This window comes from Enoplosus armatus, chromosome 15 (assembly GCF_043641665.1).
Source record: "Enoplosus armatus isolate fEnoArm2 chromosome 15, fEnoArm2.hap1, whole genome shotgun sequence".
Taxonomy (NCBI): Eukaryota; Metazoa; Chordata; class Actinopteri; order Centrarchiformes; family Enoplosidae; genus Enoplosus; species Enoplosus armatus.
Window position 1 is genome coordinate 14,613,292 of NC_092194.1, and position 20,872 is coordinate 14,634,163.

General features: G+C 41.6%; 2 protein-coding genes across 2 annotated transcripts; both read left to right on the forward strand.

Annotated features, from left to right (window-relative positions):
- Positions 1-8,150: 8,150 nt before the first annotated feature.
- On the forward strand, positions 8,151-10,480 carry fhl5 (four and a half LIM domains 5). The gene is made up of 5 exons (XM_070919908.1): positions 8,151-8,312; positions 8,446-8,620; positions 9,623-9,792; positions 9,965-10,151; positions 10,329-10,480. Exons 1-5 carry the CDS (start codon positions 8,151-8,153, stop codon positions 10,478-10,480), a joined length of 846 nt encoding a protein of 281 aa, XP_070776009.1.
- A 1,689-nt stretch (positions 10,481-12,169) lies between these two features.
- LOC139298166 (transforming growth factor-beta receptor-associated protein 1) lies at positions 12,170-17,193 on the forward strand. The gene is made up of 11 exons (XM_070921059.1): positions 12,170-12,857; positions 13,050-13,244; positions 13,436-13,590; positions 14,876-14,958; positions 15,122-15,469; positions 15,622-15,679; positions 15,764-15,907; positions 16,075-16,209; positions 16,295-16,439; positions 16,519-16,940; positions 17,050-17,193. The coding sequence occupies exons 1-11, from the start codon at positions 12,170-12,172 to the stop codon at positions 17,191-17,193; spliced, it is 2,517 nt and encodes an 838-aa protein (XP_070777160.1).
- The last annotated feature ends 3,679 nt before the right edge of the window (positions 17,194-20,872 follow it).

Here is a 20,872-nt window from a genome sequence, read left to right on the forward strand (position 1 = left end):
GTTTCAGGTTCTTATCATTTTGATATTCCTTCACTGTCAAAGGGACCATTGACGTAAATTAGGATGAATTCAATTATTTTTCTTATGGAGTATGGTTCCAAATGCCATAGTGAAACCTGTATATAAAGCTTGTAATGAACTGAATCATGATCTGGATCGAACCAGCCCACTAACACAGATCATTCCTGTATGTGCGCCAGACTGAGGGAGTGTTTGCATTTATGGGGAAAAGAAACAATGTGTTGTATATATTTTTAATGTTCAAATCTCTTTATAACATGCAAGCGTTGTCGGGCAGTGAACCTGATTTCGCTGCACCTTTGTAAGTAATGTTGGTGCTTCAAGAGGCTGTGAATCAAGGAGGCAGGAGAGAGACACTTGAAAAGGATAACCAGCGTCAGAGACAATGGTTTTAGTGTTGTGAGGTGGACGTTTTCATCAAGGGAGGATATTTTACTCTGAAGTTTTTTGTTGTTGTTTTTTTGATTAGGCAGTAATCCTGTTGGCATGACCTAATTGAAAAAGTCTTGCCAAAATGCAGCAGAGATATAGCACTTTTATTCATGTGGAGTTGTGTGACTCACTGTGCTGGTGGTGGCTGTCTTATATAGAGCTATTGTGAGTTCAGAAACTGTCATCGAAGACCGGCTGTCCCACAGATTAACTATGAAACTGCCACTCATGGTTTCATATTGTACAGTCCAATCTCATGTATGAAAACAAAGGTTTCTTGTCCAATGTGGTTGGTGACTTTAAGGAAAAAAAGTTTTTTTTTTTTCTGTGTTGTCTGTCTCATTCATCTTCTCTCCCTTTCTCTCTTTGTTGCACAAAAACAAACATGAGGCCTGTGGCTTCTCTGTCCCCTGTCTGAGTCTGTGAGCGTGTCACAGCACCAGAGAGTGAATCAGGATGTCTCTGGATACTGTCTGACCTGGCACTGATTTCGCTGGAGTCCTTAAAAACACTGAATACCTGAGTGGGACGAAATCTTCGTGTGTGGTTTAACGTGAAGATTTCTCCAGAAAATGTTCATTTTCTGCCAGTTCACTGAAATAACCAGTGAGTCAATCAGTACAAGTTTCTTTGCCAAATCATTGTATTTTGCCAAATGTTGTGTTTTAACTGTAGATGTCTGATAGTGTCAAAGAAAATAAAGATATGGACTAATGAGTAAACATGAGTGGAGCATACAACACTTTTTTGTAAAGCTGATATTGTATTTGATGGTAACCTTTTGTAATAATCTTACACTAAAACGATTTTCCCAACAAAAAAAAGATTTTGTTGTTGTTTGCTATCCTTAAAGAAATAGTTTGACATTTCGGGAACTAATTTGCTTTTTTGCCAAGAGTTGAGAAGATCAATACCACTCAGCAAGAACCAGAAGCCGTTTAGCTTAGCTTAGCATAAAGACTGGAGACAGGGGGAAACAGCTAGCCCAAATCTTGTTTGTTTAATCCGTTCAAAAAGAAGTGTAAAAACAACACATTTTACAGGGGGTTAAACAAATTAGATTATATTGTGTTAAAGAGTGGTAGTATGTGGATTTTGTTACCTTTGGACAGCACCACACTAGCTATTTCACCCCGTTTCCAGTCTTTATGTTAAGCTAAGCTAACCAGCATCTAAGGGCATTTTCCAAAATGTCAAACTATTCCTTTAAATTTGAGATAATTTTACATGTATATATGTGAAAGTTTGAATTCGTTAGGCTTGAAAAAGTGAGGTTGTCTTAACATATTTTACGTGACGCCACCTAATATAGTGTTCTTGCATCAATATCAAATATAATTTCCACAGATGTTGCCCACACTGTTTTCCAGTGCCATGTAATGCAGGCAGAGGTATAAATAGCGATCCAAAAGCCTTGATAAGTGATTGATGAGAGCAAGGAGAGTGTGTTGTGGTGGTTACGCCTCGATCCTCTGGCTGTTGTTAGTTACCCCATGTCCTCGCTAGCACTCTGGTATTTGCAGTCGCCTCCTCCACCATGCAGAGATGACACATCTTTGTCAACTGCCTCAGCTCAACGCTGCAAGTCAAAGTGTGTGATAAATGTGTGTGTTGCCAGGATCATTGGCGTAAATAATCCATCGATGTCAATTGGGGATTAATGTGAAAGTTCAGGTGGCAGGGGGGGATTGTCCGTCCAGTTTTCAGAACTCAAGACAGCGTCACAGAGGAGGACATTGTCCTCAGCAGTGAATTACACATTTTCTTGGTTAAATTCAATACAAAACATTACTCTTTAGATTGCATCAATTGTATCTACACGTCTTAAAGTGGATATAATCAATATTTTTGTAAGAACATGACAGGGTGTAATGTGAAAAGTGTGTCTTGTAGTGACAAACTTGCGGAAAATAACTAACATTCATTAGGTGGCCAAAAAAATGAAACTTCAAATGAATGCTGATGTTATTACTGGATATGTAACACATTCAACATCATCTTAAAAGGTGATGATAATGTATGTCAGGTTTAACAAATTCTCAAAAAAAGAAAATCAATGCTGTAACAATGCCAACAAACATTTTACCTTTTACCTTCTCTGTCATTTCAAGTTTTGAATCCTAGCAGACAAATCGGAAAAGGAAGCCCAGATTAGATTCCTGCTACACTAATGACTGCTGGGCTTTTTGGATCCAACTGATGATCTGTAACATTTACAGTAAAGTTAAGCTTGTTTATTTGTGCTGCACTATTTGTATAACAGGAAGTGTTTCAGCACAAGGCACTGAGGATGAAGCTCTCATAACTGGAAAAGTGTTCTTGAAAGCTTGAGAAAAAAGGACGCCTACTTTTGGGGACTCAGAAGCTGTCTGAGGGACAGAGAGACTGAAGATTGAGATTTCTCCTGTGGCAGGTACGTCAGATATCTCTGTTTTGAAGGCTGTGAATAACTGATCAAAATGCTAGGTATAAATTTAGCTGTAACTTATTTAGGTTATACAGTGCATCCGGAAAGTATTCACAGCGCTTCACTTTTTCCACATTTTGTTATGTTGCAGCCTTATACCAAAATGGATTAAATTCATTTTTTTCCTCAAAATTCTACACACAACACCCCATAATGACAACGTGAAAAAAGTTTATTTGAGATTTTTGCAAATTTATTAAAAATAAAAAACCTGAGAAATCACATGTACATAAGTATTCACAGCCTTTGCTCAATACTTTGTTGATGCACCTTTGGCAGCAATTACAGCCTCAAGTCTTTTTGAATATGATGCCACAAGCTTGGCACACCTATCTTTGGGCAGTTTCACCCATTCCTCTTTGCAGCACCTCTCAAGCTCCATCAGGTTGGATGGGAAGCGTCGGTGCACAGCCATTTTCAGATCTCTCCAGAGATGTTCAATCGGATTCAAGTCTGGGCTCTGGCTGGGCCACTCAAGGACATTCACAGAGTTGTCCTGAAGCCACTCCTTTGATATCTTGGCTGTGTGCTTAGGGTCGTTGTCCTGCTGAAAGATAAACCGTCGCCCCAGTCTGAGGTCAAGAGCGCTCTGGAGCAGGTTTTCATCCAGGATGTCTCTGTACTTTGCTGCATTCATCTTTCCCTCTATCCTGACTAGTCTCCCAGTTCCTGCCGCTGAAAAACATCCCCACAGCATGATGCTGCCACCACCATGCTTCACTGTAGGGATGGTATTGGCCTGGTGATGAGCGGTGCCTGGTTTCCTCCAAACGTGACGCCTGGCATTCACACCAAAGAGTTCAATCTTTGTCTCATCAGACCAGAGAATTTTGTTTCTCATGGTCTGAGAGTCCTTCAGGTGCCTTTTGGCAAACTCCAGGCGGGCTGCTATGTGCCTTTTACTAAGGAGTGGCTTCCGTCTGGCCACTCTACCATACAGGCCTGATTGGTGGATTGCTGCAGAGATGGTTGTCCTTCTGGAAGGTTCTCCTCTCTCCACAGAGGAACTCTGGAGCTCTGACAGAGTGACCATCGGGTTCTTGGTCACCTCCCTGACTAAGGCCCTTCTCCCCCGATTACTCAGTTTAGATGGCCGGCCAGCTCTAAGAAGAGTCCTGGTGGTTCCGAACTTCTTCCACTTACGGATGATGGAGGCCACTGTGCTCATTGGGACCTTCAAAGCAGCAGAAATTTTTCTGTAACCTTCCCCAGATTTGTGCCTCGAGACAATCCTGTCTCGGAGGTCTACAGACAATTCCTTTGACTCCATGCTTGGTTTGTGCTCTGACATGCACTGTCAACTGTGGGACCTTATATAGACAGGTGTGTGCCTTTCCAAATCATGTCCAATCAACTGAATTTACCACAGGTGGACTCCAATTAAGCTGCAGAAACATCTCAAGGATGATCAGTGGAAACAGGATGCACCTGAGCTCAATTTTGAGCTTCATGGCAAAGGCTGTGAATACTTATGTACATGTGATTTCTTAGTTTTTTATTTTTAATAAATTTGCAAAAATTTCAAAAAAACTTTTTTCACATTGTCATTATGGGGTGTTGTGTGTAGAATTTTGAGGAAAAAAATTAATTTAATCCATTTTGGAATAAGGGTGTAACATAACAAAATGTGGAAAAAGTGAAGCGCCGTGAATACTTTCCGGATGCACTGTATATTAAAGTATGTTTTGTGCTCTGACAGCCTCATCGACACATCCAAATACCACAAAATCTGTGGGCTGGGAGGGATCGAAGAGGAGAACATTTTAATGGGTTGTGCATTCCTAGAAGTAGACAACTTTCTCTCCTCTTTAGCAGTGGAGATCATATGTCTGGCTCTGTGACAGGTCTTGTCACCCACTCATACCATGACTCATTTGGTGAGAACTGGGGCAGGCGGGGGGGGGGGGGGGGTGGTGCTCACAGGGCCTCCCTAAAGGGGTGTAAGGTTTTGTGAGATCGTAGATAGTAGATTGTATCTCCTCGCCCCCTGGTAACCCCCTATGTGGCTATCCTGTTCAATCGAAAACGCTGCGTTGAAAGTGAGCTCTCCACGTCGCAGAAGAGTGCAGAGGCCTTCTCAAAGGGCCAGGTTTGTGTGAGTCCTCTCATTAACTACTAGAGCCGCCCCTCATCCCAACCTAATGGATGCCACTTATGCTGTCATCACCATGCCAACCAGCTGTCAACTCTGGTGCGGCGAGGCTTTTGTGCTTCAGAGAGATGCAACTGTGTCGTGTTGATCCGTCTCAGTCTACAACATAAGTCACCACCTCAAAGGAGCCACCAAAGTAAATGCTTCTCTTCTTCTCCGAGATCATTTGATTAAGAGGGGGGGGAAACAGCCACTGACACCTTATTGTAAAGACTGAATACATTAAGATAAGAGGACACCCGAGTCTAGGTCAAATAAAGGCCTATTTATTGGGGCTAGACAGGCCGCATACGAAATCTGTTGGCAGCTGCTCACTAGTTGACTTCAGAGGATTAAGCAGGCAAAAAGGAATACGCAAGATCAGCAAGCTTTTTGCTCTGCAGAGTTGGCACTGTCTGGTGTTGAAGTTAATAATCCAAGAGACAAAGACCAGCACCTGTTATCTCTGAGACACAAATCAGAGCGGTTGTAATAAAATTACAAACAGGCATGCACGAATGCAGATTAACGCTGACAATATAAACACAATATACCATAATCTCTGCTTTAATATCCAGTGAATAACGCCGCCTGTTGACATGCAATTTATTTTTCATGACTTTCATATTGTGTTAATACACTCGAGGAGATGAGAGTTTTTGTTTGCTGGTGAATATAGGTCACCACCACCCCCGTCACATGATGACAGACATACTGTGCAGCAGCCACCAATGCAACAAAGATTAGAAGCTTTTGAGACGCAATGACTATATTTGTCCTACAGTTGGTTCTGGGTTTATTTAAGGTCTGCATGGCTTTGTGATTTGCAGCCGCTGATCTGGACACCAGCAGGGAGCAAGGATATAATACAACGGTAATTTAATCCAGAGCATCAGATGGCTGTGTAATCCGCCGGATCCACCTATTTAGAAATAAGTAGAACCTGAAGGATGGCATGGTTTCAAATCAGAAATATTTCCTGCACCTGAATTCCTGACATGATATGGTTGTTTGGTGCTGAAAGCCTTACATAACATGCAGGCTGTGGGTCAAAAATAACATAGTCTCACACTATTCCTCTGAGGTTTGTAGATACACCCACATACAACGCAGACCCATGTTCCAACATCACCTGCTAATCCAACAATGGATTACATTTTATTTATTCACAAGAGTGTAATTGTACATGTATGTCTTTACAAGGAGTGGCAGTGGAGCGAATGTAAAGAGAAGACAGAGGGGAAGAGAGTTCATCTGGACCGAGCTGCATTCCTCTCAGCCTCATCCCTGTCACTGACCTTCCTGTGTGTGTATACGAGGGATTAGGCCTGTGGGCCGGGCTGGTGGTCTTCTCAGGCTATTTTTATGAAGATGTCCGCCCCCTGATCCTTTCGGAAAACTGATATGAGCGCATGTTCCAAGATTCAATGTAATTAGTCGACTGTCAGTCAAAGATGCTGAACAACTCGGATTTTTTAACCAGGTGGAAAAGGAGGATTTGCACTGTTTCAAACATGCATTTTTGACACCTACAACTGTGCTTTCACTTGGTATATGTGACTGAGCCAAATATCCACACAGACAACCGAGAAGCATCTTAATTCTATACTGTACTGTAATGATGTGGGCACAACACTACACACTAAAATTAACTGATTCAAATTTGATCCAATTTGGGTTAATATAACAATAACGTGATAACTTTACCACCCAATACTTTGTTGTTTTGACCCAGTGTTAATGCCATTTTTCTGTTCTAATCTACTCTTTGTAAACTTACATGTCACTATCTGTTACTGTTGTTGTTGTTGTTGTACATTGTTAATAATATGTGTATCCTTTGCAGTTTTGGATATCATATGCACGTTGTTTTTTATTACTGGCAATGCATTTGTGAGAGTTTTAAGGATCAAACTTGAGCTTGTCGTGTCTAAAGAATAACCATATTTTAGTTTGGGTAAATAACCCAACAGTAATATAAGAAATAACACTAACAATGGGTCAAAACAACAACTGGTACAGTTGGTTTTTATCCCAGTGATTTTTATTGTGTATTGCCAGTCATCTTTTGTTCCAGAGCAATATACTAAGAATGTGATTTTAATGAGGTTACAAGAGTATCGCTATCAGCAAGATGGTCACCATTAAACTGTCATTTCTGCTCCTCCTCCTTTATTTTGCCGTGGATGGACTGAACATCCACAGGCTCGCAGCTTCCCCCTTCAGAAGTGCTGCCAAGGCACTCTCTATAGCTACTGAGAGGCCCTGGCATTATAGTTCAGTACCTGGCAACCACAAAGCTGCTGGCGCCTACCTCTCATAAGCCATCTGCAACTGCTTGTGTGTGTAGCAGGCACTGACAAAGGCCACAAGTGTGTCCAGACATGTCACAGCATCCAAATAGCCAACTATCTCTGCTATGGCACCAATATCCAAACTGTGCAGAAAAGACAATGATTTTGCATCTTTAGGCTCAAATCACGTCTTTTACTTACGTGTATGTATGTATAATTGATCAAAAAGTTTGCCACTGACAGTAGTTGCATAGTAGGCTGTCATGTTTCCTAACAATATGGTATCTACTGGTCCTAAAACTGCATTTCTTATTGCTTTAACGCAAAAAGCAACAATGAGTAAATCATTTCAAAGGCTTAGCGATCAGTGCACCATCAACTCCCTTAAAAGGTGCAGAATGATGTAGTGGAGCATGTATATTCTCCCCAGAGATTATCGCTAATAAGAGGGCCAGTATTTATAGAAGATCCCCCCAGTGGATACCCCTAATCCTGCCTCACCCCTTTTCATCCCTGCCCCATCCCTGTGCCTGGACTGCTCGCTTTCTGCAGCCCCCAGCTTCAGCCTCATCCTCGCTCCCATATCAGATGAGGTAGAGACTTCTTTTATACAACACTGCTTTTTTTTCAGTTTCTTTTGAAAGAAGGGGAAAACATTTTCTTGGCCTCTTCACTTGCTTGATGAGAGGGGGAAGAGATTGCTTGGACCATTACAGGGCATTTTCCATCTTTCCTATTCTTCTTTATTGTCCAATTTTCCTCCTCCTGCTCTCTTTGACCTGCAGCTAAGAAAAGCAAAACAACAATGTCTACCAGCGAGCGCTTCGACTGCCATTACTGCAAAGACTCCCTGCTGGGGAAGAAGTACATAATGAAAGAGGACACTCAGTACTGCACTAAGTGCTATGAGAACCTGTTCGCTAACTGCTGTGAGGGCTGCTCTTTACCAATTGGCTGTAACTGCAAGGTAAGGAAGCATCACCCTGACAGCAATGCCTTTGACGTCAGTAATGTGTAAAATAACAATGTACGTTATATTTATTTATATTGTGAATATTTTGACCTTATAAAACAATAAATAATGTGTGAAATATCGACAGGACTTGTCCTACAAGGACCGCCACTGGCACGAGCAGTGCTTCAAGTGTGCGAAGTGCAGCCGCTCTCTGGTGGAAAAGGCCTTTGCTGCCAAGGATGATTTGTTGCTCTGCACTGAATGCTACGCCCATGATTATTCCTCCAAGTGCACCACCTGCAAGAAAACCGTCATGCCAGGTATATGTTGGGATGATGATGATGACGATGAATAGGGCTAATTGGACATTATTGAGATTGAAAGTTAATTTTCAACATGCGATTTCACATCAAAGGCCCATTTAGTAGCTGTTCTGGAGCTTTCGATCGTTCCTTCTACTACTGTTTCCAAGGTCAAGAATTAACTTTCAATATCAATTTCTTTTGCCAATGTGGACCAGAAGTCCTTAAAGTGCTAAAGAGAAGTAGGAATTTGAACACTGGGAAAACTCAAGATCAGATCAAGTGATACAATCGAAAGCTCCAGAACAGCTACTAAATCACTGACTTAATTTTCTTACTTGTGTTGGTTTTCTTCTTGTGTTCGTCCAAATTAAAGAAATAGCTTGACATTTCAGGAAATATACTTATTCTTAGCTTGCCTTATCTTGCAGAGAGTCTGTAACTTTCATGTCTGTACAAGACCAGCACGTTGTGAATAAGCACATTTTCCAAAATGTCAAACTATTCCTTTAATTGCAGTATGAGCAGCTAATTATTCAGGACTTCTGGATTAGACTGTGACCTGATTGGTTGGTTAAACCTCTGGTTAGAAGTTATTAGTTTTTGTCGCTATTCTCAGTTTATTCACATGACGTATGGACAATTTATGAAAAATGAATTGTCCATCTCAACTTTTAAGAGCACATGGCTGAGAGGTCCTTAAAGTGCTCAGAAAAATGTAAACTTGAACATCTGCAATTCCATGACGAATAGGCAACTTCATCTCCTAATGAAGAAAATACAAATGATAGTCTATCTATTGTTATATGTGCAGAAAAGACTGATACAACTAATTTATATTAAAATACAAACATTTAAATTACAGCAATGCAATTTTTTCCTTTCCCAGAATTCTTTCCAAGATTATTAAGATCGCATCATCCTCTCCCTACAGATAAAGCAGGACTATTTTGGGCTGCCGTGTGTTTCTGTCATAGAGGTACCATATGCTGACTAAGCTGCTCTCGTACCCTCTGCCAGGTTCCCGCAAAATGGAATACAAGGGGAACAGCTGGCATGAGACCTGCTTCCTGTGCAACCGCTGCCAGCAGCCAATAGGAACCAAGTCCTTCATCCCAAAAGACACCGGCTTCTTCTGTGTGGCCTGCTTCGAGAAGCAGTTTGCCTACCAGTGCTGTGCCTGTAAGAAGGTACGGTTACAGCTGAGTGTTTTATATGTATAGACTGCAGCAGTAAATCCCCCTGACTCTGGTATTTTAATGTTCCTCACACACTGCATAATAAAAGGATGTGTAGCAAGAGGAATGTCACTGTGTGTGTTCTTTTTCACTCGTGCCTTGTCTGGATTTGTGTTACCTCTAGGCCATCACAACAGGTGGGGTGACCTACCAAGACAAGCCCTGGCACCGCGAGTGTTTCCTATGCATCAGCTGCAGAAAGCAGCTGTCGGGTCAGCGCTTCACCTCCAGGGAGAACTACCCCTACTGCCTCGAATGCTACAGCAACCTGTATGCAAAGAAGTGCGTGGGCTGCACCAAGCCCATCACCAGTGAGTCACTGGCTGTGCTCATGTTTTCATTCACTCTGACACTGATCACACAGTTCTCCCGCTCATTTTCAAGGCCTTTATTTGCATTTGTATAGGAACTGTCAGTTAAACAAGGTGAAGATCTCACATTAACCTGCACATTATGTAAATACATGGATCTTTGTTTGATGTGTGCAGGTCTGGCAGGGGCCAAGTATATCTCCTTTGAGGAGCGCCAGTGGCACAGCGAGTGTTTCACCTGCACGCAGTGCTCCGTGACTCTGGTGGGACGCGGCTTCCTCACCCAGCGCGACAATATCTTGTGCACCGACTGTGGCAGGGAGAAGTGACCTTTCCGTGAAAGGGTCACAGTAACGAGAAGAGCTCATATCATCATACAGATATTGTGCATGCATGAATATTTCTTCATAGCATGCCTGGTACATAAACAAACTCTGAATGTCAAATGCTTATTTTGGTGTTATAAATGACTATTAGTTCTCTCACATTGCCCACACACACACACACACACACACACACACACAAAAAAAAAACTGTGATGTTTTCATAAAGATAAACATGTATGTTTTAAATTAGGGCGACATTGTTCTGTTGGTAATGAATGTTTTCTTTGTTTCTTGAAATGGAAAATTCATGTTTCTTTCCTCGCATACTTTCATTTTTGAAGAGGATAAATGATGTTGCAAACATATTAGAGTTGATGGTGACTGGTCAATTAATGGATTAGCTGACTGACAGAAAATTATCTATTTTGATAATTGATAAATTAATTTCATTTTCAAACAAAACTCCCAAACATTTGTTCATTTGTGAGGGTGAGTTAGGATTTATTTTTTTTAATCTTATATGACAGTAAACTGGGTTTTGGGCTGTTTGTCGCATAAAAAGCATTTTGAAGATGTCACTTTGGACTCTGGGGAGTATTTTCCACTATTCTCTGACATTTTTATGGACAAAAAGATTCATTAATGAATCAAGAAAATAATCAGCAGTTCAATTGACGATGAAATAATCTTTAGTTTCAGCCCCAAAACTTTAATACAGGTCTGACTTTCATTACACATATATTTCTTCTGTATGCTAAGTATACTTTGGTTATGAATGCATAGATAAAACATGTATTCGCACTGAGGAAACAAAAAAGTGATGATTTATGCTTCTCTCATGTGTAAAAACTTGAGAACACAATAAAGGTTGTTCCAATAAAGACCTTTCTCTGTATATCATGCTGAAATGGATATCAGGATATCCTGCTGTTGCTCATCCTAATATGTCTTATTCTGCTCTGATGATGCCATCCAGAGGAGGAGTGTGCATATGTCAGTTTATACGATATTCCCCATAAAAGAGAGCAGACACACAGTTCAATGTAACAAATATAGCTTTGATGGTAGGTTTGAAAACCAGATCTTTTTATGACAGTGCTGTCCCCTCTCGGTCACCCTTTAGACAATCATTGCTGTAAAACAAACCTCTGGTGCGTTTCTGTTGCCTCTTGACCTCGTCGCACCCAGCACATTCAAGTTGTAAAGAAACAGACCGACCATATATGGTTTGATCAGCAGATCACTTGCTCTTCTACTTGTCCATTATCCACCAACCAAAGCCACCACTTTGGACCATGCACAAGCCAAGAACACAAGAGACCGTAACTGTGGGCACCTCAAAATATCTGTCTTCCTCACCATACCTATTGTTTTGATACTTGTAAAAAGTTGGTTTTCTTGGTGAGGGCTGCTGCATGAGTTGTGTAAGTGTCCTCACAAGTGTCAGCTTTTTACGCAAGTGTCAGCATTTTACACCGCTCATCCTGCCATAGCGTTTCCTGTCAGGATATGGTCACATGGGAGGTGAAACTACTTTACACTTCACAAACTTGTGAAGGATTCAAAGAGGAAGGGAGAACAGCAGAGAGGTAGGGACGTCTTATTTCTACATATTTCACAGAAGATCTGTAGCTTTGATTCAGGCAGATATTATTTTACCTTACTACAATCAAGCATCTTTACATTTCTGCAATGGCTTTTAGAGCATTTACACAGACACATGTCTATGAAAAGCAAGCAGCCCCAAAAGAAAAGGGCAAAGCCAGCATCCAATGCCTTGAGTGCTATGACCGAAATGTGTATATAGGGACCAAAGACGCAACAGTCCAGCATCTCATCCTTCCCAGTAGCACAAATGGAGACCTGAGTCCTGGCCAGAGCAAAACCAGAGAAGGTAGGGCAAGAAAACTAGGCTCAAGCAACCAAGTAGCTCAACTGAGGGCAGTCCCACTTTTCAACCATCTGCTGGTCCTGTGGGACCGGAGCATTACTGCCCTCAACATGTTCTCCTTAGAGCCTGTTCCCACTCTGAAGAAGATCCAGCACGTGTCTTTGTTTGAGGTGTGTGACTCACCGCTCGCAGCCCAGGCAGCACGTGTGGAGATGGTGACTTCCTCCAGCCGCAGGAAGGTGATCCGGATCCATGTGGTGGGAGTGGACAGGTGGGAGGTTGTAAAGGAAGTCCCTCTGCTCCAGGACCCCGTGGCCTTGGCGGTAGATGGTGCCAGTCTGTGTGTAGCTACCAGCAACAGGTATCTCCTCTGTGATATTCACACTGGGCGCAGTGAGGAGCTTTTTCCTCACAATCACAGCGGGCAGCATGTCTTTGTTACCTCGGTGGGACGAGGGGAATTCCTCCTGAACGGGCCTGAATCTTTGGGTAAGAGCTGCCAAAATGTTTATGGTACATGCAGGCTGTTGAGCTCAGACATCTCCGTGGGTCATTATATGCCTAATTTCCAAAGCAGCTATACAGTTCATCTCAATCATCTCATATCACTCCTCCATATATCCATCTAGCCAGAGGATATTTATTTTTCCAAGATATCATTTCTCCATCCTCATCCCTCAGGCATGTTTGTGATGAAGACAGGGATATGCCAGCGCCCTCCCCTGCAGTGGCCTCAGGAGGTGCTGGCAGCCGGAGTATGTTTCCCTTATATCCTAATCCTGCAGCCCCAAGTGCTGTCTGTCTACAGCATGGTAGATCAGCAGTGCAAACAGACCGTGAGTCTCGGCGGAGCAAAGGGTCTACTCTCCACATCAGGTAAACCAGACAACATCAGTTCATCACCTAATCCTGGCAGACTGCAGACCGAAAGGCTGTCAAATTGTGGTTTTGTTTTGAAAGATGTAGCTGTGTCTGCCTCAGTTTGAACTGATTCAGTCAATCATTCTTGCACCTACTGTTCCTACACACTGAGTGTTTCTGAAAACCAAAAACAAATCTCCCCTCAGATGGTGTGTTAGTGTTCACAGAGAAAGACATTTTCAGCCTGCGTCTGGAGCCAATCGAACAGCAGATCCAGACACTTGTTAGGCATGAGAGGGTCGAGGAGGCTTTATTGCTGCTGGATGGAGTTCAAGGCCATCGTCCACTTGACTCATACAAGGTGAAATGCAATTTATAGACACACAGCAGAATGTAAACACGTCCCTGTTTTGAAATCTAGGTTTCTAGCAAATACATTACAAAACAACATTTCTGAGGATAACTAAATGACATAGACGCATTTATAGTTATTGTCCTTTCTCCACTTTATACGTATTTGGTCAAAATTTAGCTAAACCAGAATCTGACTTTTTCTTAACAGCTGGTTTACCATATAAAATTATTATGCCATAGAAATGTGTAATTTTTGATAAAACAGAAGAGTATATCAAATTTGCAGGAACAGATGAGTCTATAGCCATACTAGGGGCTCTGCATGCTAGCATGCTCACAATGACAATGGTAAAATGGTGATGTTAGTAACATGTAACAAAATTCAAAACTTCCTAGCGGCGCTAAAGAAAACGTTGCAGGATCACCAACTAGGATAAATGGTCTGGGAACAATGATTGTCTGTACAACATTTTGTGCCACTCCATCAAGTAGTTGTTGAGATATTTCGGTCTGGATCAAAGTGGTGGAGCGGCCGACAGACAGACTGACGTTGCCATCCCTAAAGTAAAAACCAAACCAAGACTGCACTCCACAGCTAGCCTCAGCTTTTTCCGACCAGTTTCAATTTTGATGCCCCAACATTTTATTATTGAGTTTGTTGTACCACAATAATACGGCAGTAGTTAAATCATAATGGAGAAAGAAAGCAGCATAGATAAACTAGTCTTGCTCTTTGGAAAGGTTCAAATTCAAGTTTTACAATTTATACAGCTGCCCTACACCTTCAAACTCCAAACTCTTTTTCTGTATTTTTCTGCCTTTGTAAGGCAGCATTCAGTGCTGCTATAATTTCACCATCTTATAGATTCATACACACCACTAATGTGTAGATATTATGCATGCATTACAACTCCAGCTGGCATCGTAGTGTTTGAATCTCATATTTCATCACTATAGAACAGATTGAACCAGGATGTCGAGGCGTAGACTGACTACATTGTTGTGAGCTGCTATTGTAAGTGTATTTCAGTTGGATGACTGCAACTGAGGACAACAGATGGTGTCTGAGATTTAGTGTAATCTGTGCCATATCTCAGGTTACAGGTTAGAGGTGAGGATGTCAGAACACGCTGATGAGTTAGTCCTTCCTTATAATTTGTCTGGTTTTGTGTTGAGATTTAAGGATAGTCACACAGTCGTCTGCCTCAATAATTTCAGCTCACATATTGGTGCTTTAATGCAATGTGCCTGGTTTTAAGAGAGCTTTTTCTTCTTTTTTTTTTTACTGGCAGGAGCTGCAGAAGGCCATTGCTTGCCTGGCTGGATTTGTTCATTTTTACCAGCAGGGTTTTTCTGAGGCCAGAGATCTATTCATGTGAGAGTAAAACCCCTTTCACGACACTCCAAATTCCAAACACGCTAAATAAATCACAGCAAACTGTGCAGTAACATATGACTTTTGAGAATAGTGGGTCTTCTTCTGCTGAATTCTACTCTGAAGTCTAACACAAATCAATACTCATTACCCACTCAAACAGTACAGGTGAGCTGGACCCCCGAGAAATCATCCTCCTCTACCCTGACATGCAGCCGTGTCTCAGCGAGGACTTTCAATCCCAGCTTGATCAAGTGAACAAGGGCAGGGATCTCCAGGTACTCTGGCAAGAGGACAGAAGCACATTTCATCATTACCTGACCTTCCTGGGTGATTTACTCAGGGCAGTCAGGGGGACGGAGCAAGGCCTGCAGTGCATTAAGGAGGTGGACTGCGCCCTCCTGAGGCTGTACGTAGAACTGGGAGACACTGAAAATCTGCAGCAGCTTGTGGCGTTTCCCAATGAGTGCATGCTGGACCACTGTGTTCCTGTTTTGGAGCAACACAACAGGTGAAAATGAATGATTATTTGTTGAATAAGTGATCACACTTATTTAGAGCACAAATATGGATATGTTTTTTGTTGACTGACAAATTATTAAGAAAAGGCTTCAATTCAGTGTTTGAGACATTTTGCCTGTTTGATCTCTTTTTATTTTTCAGATTTTTTGCATTAGGTTCCCTCTATCAAAGCCATGGAAATCAAATTGACGCAATTAAGGTATCATTTCCCCAAACTCCACACACCATATATATAAACTTTATGTATAAAAGTAGTGTGTTTTAGCGTGTTATATTCTTCCAGAATTGGGTGAAAATCGCAGATGGCCTCCACAAAGACCCCTCTTGCTCAGATGTATATGGACACATAGTGAGGACTCTCAGTCAACTGCAGGACAGAGATGCTGTGTGGAAATTTGCAGACTGGACTCTGCAAAAAAACCAGGAGGTGCCTTTTTTTCTTTTTTCATGCTCTCAACTTAACTGCAGAGGGCAGAGTCGCACAATACAACTATGTGTTACAGATACGAACACAGCATAAGTCACCCACTTAACTAAATTGCTGTCCAATTATTGGTAATTAAATGGCCAACAGTTTTGCTTTATTTGAAAAAGACAGGTGTGCAGATCTTCAACAAGCGCCCCCCCGATGATCAATTTGAGACACAAGACGTCCTTGCTTTCTTGGAGAAGTACCCGCTGGCATTGCTTTTGTATCTTGAGTTCTTAATCCATGACTTGAACAGTGAGGTGGGTACAGCAGTAGCTACCTAATCTAATACCCTGACTCCTTTATGAAACGCACTGAGACATGTTTGGTGTAATCTGCCCCCAGGAGGAGAGACATCACAACCATCTGGCCCTGGCGTATGTTACTCTGACGCTGCGAGAGGAAGAGGAAACGGATTTGAAGGAGACCAGGGGGAAGTTGCAGCAGCTGCTATGGGAATCCAGATTCTATGACGTATCCACTGTGTATGGTATGTGGATGCCTTGTGAGAAAATAAATCATTACTGAAATGGTACTAAATTATAAGTTTTGTTTTATTCTCACCGCAGAGAGAGTCAAGTCAACAACGCTGCACATAGAGAAAGCCATTCTCCTCAGCAGGACCGGTGGACACTCTCAGGCACTGCAGATACTTGTTCACCAGGAGCAAGACCCCCAGGCTGCAGAGGCCTACTGCTGCAGGGCTGCCCGGGGCCGAGACTCACAGTTCAGGCAGACCCTGCTGCTCACGCTGCTTAAAATCTACCTGAGCTCTGAGGATCTCACCAGCGCTGCCGTGGATCTGCTTAATAACAACCCCCAGGTCTTTGCAGCAGAGAAGGTCATCCAGCTCCTGCCTGATTCCTGGTCTGTTCAACTGGTCTCCCAGTTTTTAGTTGGATCCCTCAGAGAGACCTTGCACCAGAGGCGAATGGCAAGGCTGCAAAAGGCTTTGGGCCAGGCAGAGCACATACGGCACAAGGTCATTTGGGTGAGTTTAATGACATATTTCACATTTTTTTTTGCTCCAGTAAATTTTGTGTGTATTCTTGTTTCCTTTTTTTCTGAACCCTGCTGCCCTTTCACTCTCTCCTCTGCAGATGCAGGCCTCAAAAGTAAAGTTCAGACTGGAACATGGGCAGAAGTGTAAGGTTTGTTCGAGGGACCTTGCAGAGCCACAGTTTGCCTGTAACCTCCATGGTGAGCTGATGCACACAAGCTGCACTGGCTTCTCATCATCGTAAAGACACAGACAGACAGATCTAGTGTCTGTTGTCAAATATGTGCGTCTCTGCACCCTTGAGAATCACATTAATTTCTAGTGTCTGCTTCCTACCCGATAATTCTTCCAGATTAGACTGTTGTCATCTAGGCAAACTCTGTACAAGGATTCAATTCATGGACCTTAGACCAGACACTTTCCCTAATTAGAAAAAAAGAAAATACATTGTGTAAATAACTGGTTTCAAAATGCAAAAGAGCAAGCAGTGCACTTTTTCAGGGCGGCATGTCTGAGCCATTTCCTAGAGACACTGTAGACAGCAGTAGCTATAAAGTGAATTGTGGAGAACACTCAGGGGCATGTATTCACTGATCAGACAGTGGTATTTAACATGGAAACCACCTGTGGTCAACCTGATGACCAGAGGGAATTTGACCATCCTCCATAGCTGTATATATGCATCCCCGCCATGACGGTTTCCACTGACTGTGTATATTTGTCTGCATAGAGCTGGGAATAGAAAGTCAACAACTGAGGGGCTGCACGTGAGGGACTTTTTCATTCAGCTCTTGCATTAATATACATTTATGACCAAAAAAAAAGAAATCACAATTAAAGGTTTAAAAAATATAAACAAAGCAGGTCGAGGAAGTTCAGAGTTTTGGGTCATTTTTGTTAATTTTACTGGCGACCTAATGACATGTCTGTGCTGTGTATGGAACATGAAATCAGAGGCAATTTTCAGCAACATCATCCCTATATCATTAGGGAACATGACAGACATGTGCTCCAAATAATAACACACAAACTCCAGTGTGTCCACATGTACGGTATGGAAATCTTGTAAATAAATTTAAACACATATCATTAAGTCATATGACACTCCAGATGTATTTGTCTATTTCTGTTGTAATTTAGTCATTAAGGCCAACCCTAAACTAAGAGTGTTTCTTCATCCTGGTGCATTTTGGGACAGGAGTTAAGGAGACGCCTAAAGGAGCTGGAACAGTAAATTGTGCATTTGGCTGGACTGCTTGTAAGTTTTTGGCCTGGGGTGAGTGACTAATTGCAACGTGAATAAATAGTGAATTATGAGCATGTTGGGAGGGATTATCTCTTTGTGATACCCTTTGCCAAGATTTCTTCCGTTTTTCTCTCCTAATAAGGTTTCTTTTTCTGGGGTTTTTTCATTGTTCTCACTGAGGGTCTTAATGTTTCATAGTGTGGGTGTCATGAAGCCCATTGAGAGTGTAACTGGGATTAAGGGCTACAAGAATACACTTGATTTAAGATTTTGACTTGAAATTTCTCACTTTTTATTGTATAAATTTAACCTCTGACTCATATAAAGGAACTGACTCAGATCCCAGAAAAGCCAAGAAAGCCACATTCCTAGCTTTTCTCTTTCATGTGGTCGCAGGAAAACTGCCACGTCCACTCCTCCATATCGTCTCCTTGTAATCTTGATAATCTAGGCATTTCATTTGAGTCTCCTGTTCAGTCATTGTAAGCACTCTTGCATGAACAGTTAAAAGCTATCAGTGCAGAAAAAAACACAGAGCATCAACTTCTTTATTACGGTTTTTGAGATGTGAAAGAGCCTCTCACAGTTTATATGGACTGACTGCAAGGGCTCCTGCTCTGTGACTGGCTGAGTTTTGGGCCGTGTCTGATGACCAGTGACCACTGGGTGGACCCGAGGACAGGATTATGTCCACTCCTCTGGGACCATTAATGTTGTTTTGAACACCTGTGGTTACGCTGTGCCTCAAAAATGTTTTTCACATCTTTCATGTTGACCAAAAAGTAAAAATATACAGGCACAGGCACAAGTACAAGTACACCGTCTTCTACCTAAATTAATTCATCCCCCTCTCATTGTATATAAGAAATTGATATCAGTACTTCCTGTTGATGTGAATGTCACGCTCTTGCAATCTGGAGTTCAGTGCATGAGTAGGCGGGGGCTCTGAATCACTACAGGGTGGATTGGATGCAAAAATGAACAGTTATGGAGGAAAGTATGGTGGGGTATCCAGACGTTGGTCTCCCATTATAAATATCCGTGCCGCCACAGACTCAGTGCAAGGAAGGAAAACAAGGACATTTTCTTCTTGTGCTTTTTTAAATTTAAGAAAAAATGTCAGCCTGTCTGGACTGTAGGATGTAATTGTTTACATGTTAACGTAGCTTTGTTTTGTAAGGACTAGGAAGAAAGTAATTATGAGATGCATAGGACTTTTTTTGCCTACAAGTTATAGAAAATGAAAACCCTCATGTTCCGTTCGGTCCAGTAGAAACTGCTTATAAACGTGAAACATGTTGAACTGGTGACCTGTTTCAGAAGTCTGCAACAGAAACTGATGCATTACTTCTGTTTGGACTCTAAAAGGTAATTTGACCTCTCTGGGGTCCAATTGTCACTATATATATATACCGATTATATATTTGTACTTCAATATCACACATATAAAAAATAATGTAATAATTGTGTTTTATGTTCATTTCTGCATGCATCAAATTTGCACACTTAGTTTGTGGCAAAGGGAAAGTGTTACTTCAATACTTTTAATATTTAATGCCTTTAAGACAATGATTTGTTTCATATCATAAAAATACATGAACATATACTGTATCTTCCACCAACTCTAAAAAAAGACTATGAAGCAAATGCTGTCTCAGGATTATAAAAATTGCAGCAGGTACCTCACTGAATAAAGCCTATGGGAAAAATGAATACACAATGCTTCTATGTGCATCATGCATCATATTTATAGTCGAAGCCACAAATGACTGTATCATGTCTCTTATGACGCATTTTTCAGTCTCTTAGTGGTCGCCCAGAGACAAGGGGAATCTTAATTTGCAACCCTTCTGGTAGCAATAATGGTAAGGTAGCAGAAAACCTAAACGATTCAACTTTAATTTCCACTTTCCCCAGCAAAACTAATTCTATAGATATAGCAGAACAAGTATGGGAATAAATAGCTGAAGAGGATGATCAAAACATATCTTTTTTTAACTCCTAAGGCAACACTCTCATTTTCATGGCTTGCTACCTTGGGGTTTGGCATCATGCCACTGGGAGAAATGAGTAGGGTGGCCCACTGGAGACACAGAGGGCAGAGACAGTGACCACATACACCCACCCTGCCCTGCTGCACGGAGGCATGGGTTATATACGTTATACTGTACGTACTGTACTGTACGAGTCAAGCCATGTCGACAGGGCTAATATTGTTCACTGTTTGCCTCTTTCAGGGCTTAAAACTGTTTTCTTGACTGGATATTTTGAGGAAGATATGATATATTTTAATTTGCCACTTTCAGAATAATTATCCTTACTGCAAAAATACAATTTCAAGATAATTAGTTTCTCTAAGAAGTAAATTAGATTATTACAAATACGGGTAACGTGCTTAGGGACTGTAGGAAAAATATATAATAAGGAAGAAAATAATTGTAATTTTCCTTAAGGTAACGTTGTCTGTTTTGGGGTGAACAAGGGAGGGTTTTGTTCAGCCTTCCCATGTGACATTTATTATATAAAAAGAGGTCAAAACAGTATATAGTACATATAAACGATAGCTCTCATGTGTGCCTTGATATGGTTGTTTAAAGTTTAGAACGTTACTTGTATGATTGGTTGTGCATGCATGTTTTTAGTCCACACTTCCACAGTCAACCAAACTATAACCAAG

Excerpts from the sequence above, each read along its gene's own strand:
- fhl5 (XM_070919908.1), top strand. The coding sequence starts at position 8,151 with ATGTCTACCAGCGAGCGCTTCGACTGCCATTACTGCAAAGACTCCCTG. Across the intron at positions 8,621-9,622 it reads CAAGAAAACCGTCATGCCAG|GTTCCCGCAAAATGGAATAC; the intron begins GTATATGTTGGG and ends ACCCTCTGCCAG. Across the intron at positions 9,793-9,964 it reads AGTGCTGTGCCTGTAAGAAG|GCCATCACAACAGGTGGGGT; the intron begins GTACGGTTACAG and ends TGTTACCTCTAG.
- LOC139298166 (XM_070921059.1), top strand. The coding sequence starts at position 12,170 with ATGGCTTTTAGAGCATTTACACAGACACATGTCTATGAAAAGCAAGCA. Across the intron at positions 12,858-13,049 it reads GAACGGGCCTGAATCTTTGG|GCATGTTTGTGATGAAGACA; the intron begins GTAAGAGCTGCC and ends CTCATCCCTCAG. Across the intron at positions 14,959-15,121 it reads GAGGCCAGAGATCTATTCAT|TACAGGTGAGCTGGACCCCC; the intron begins GTGAGAGTAAAA and ends CCACTCAAACAG.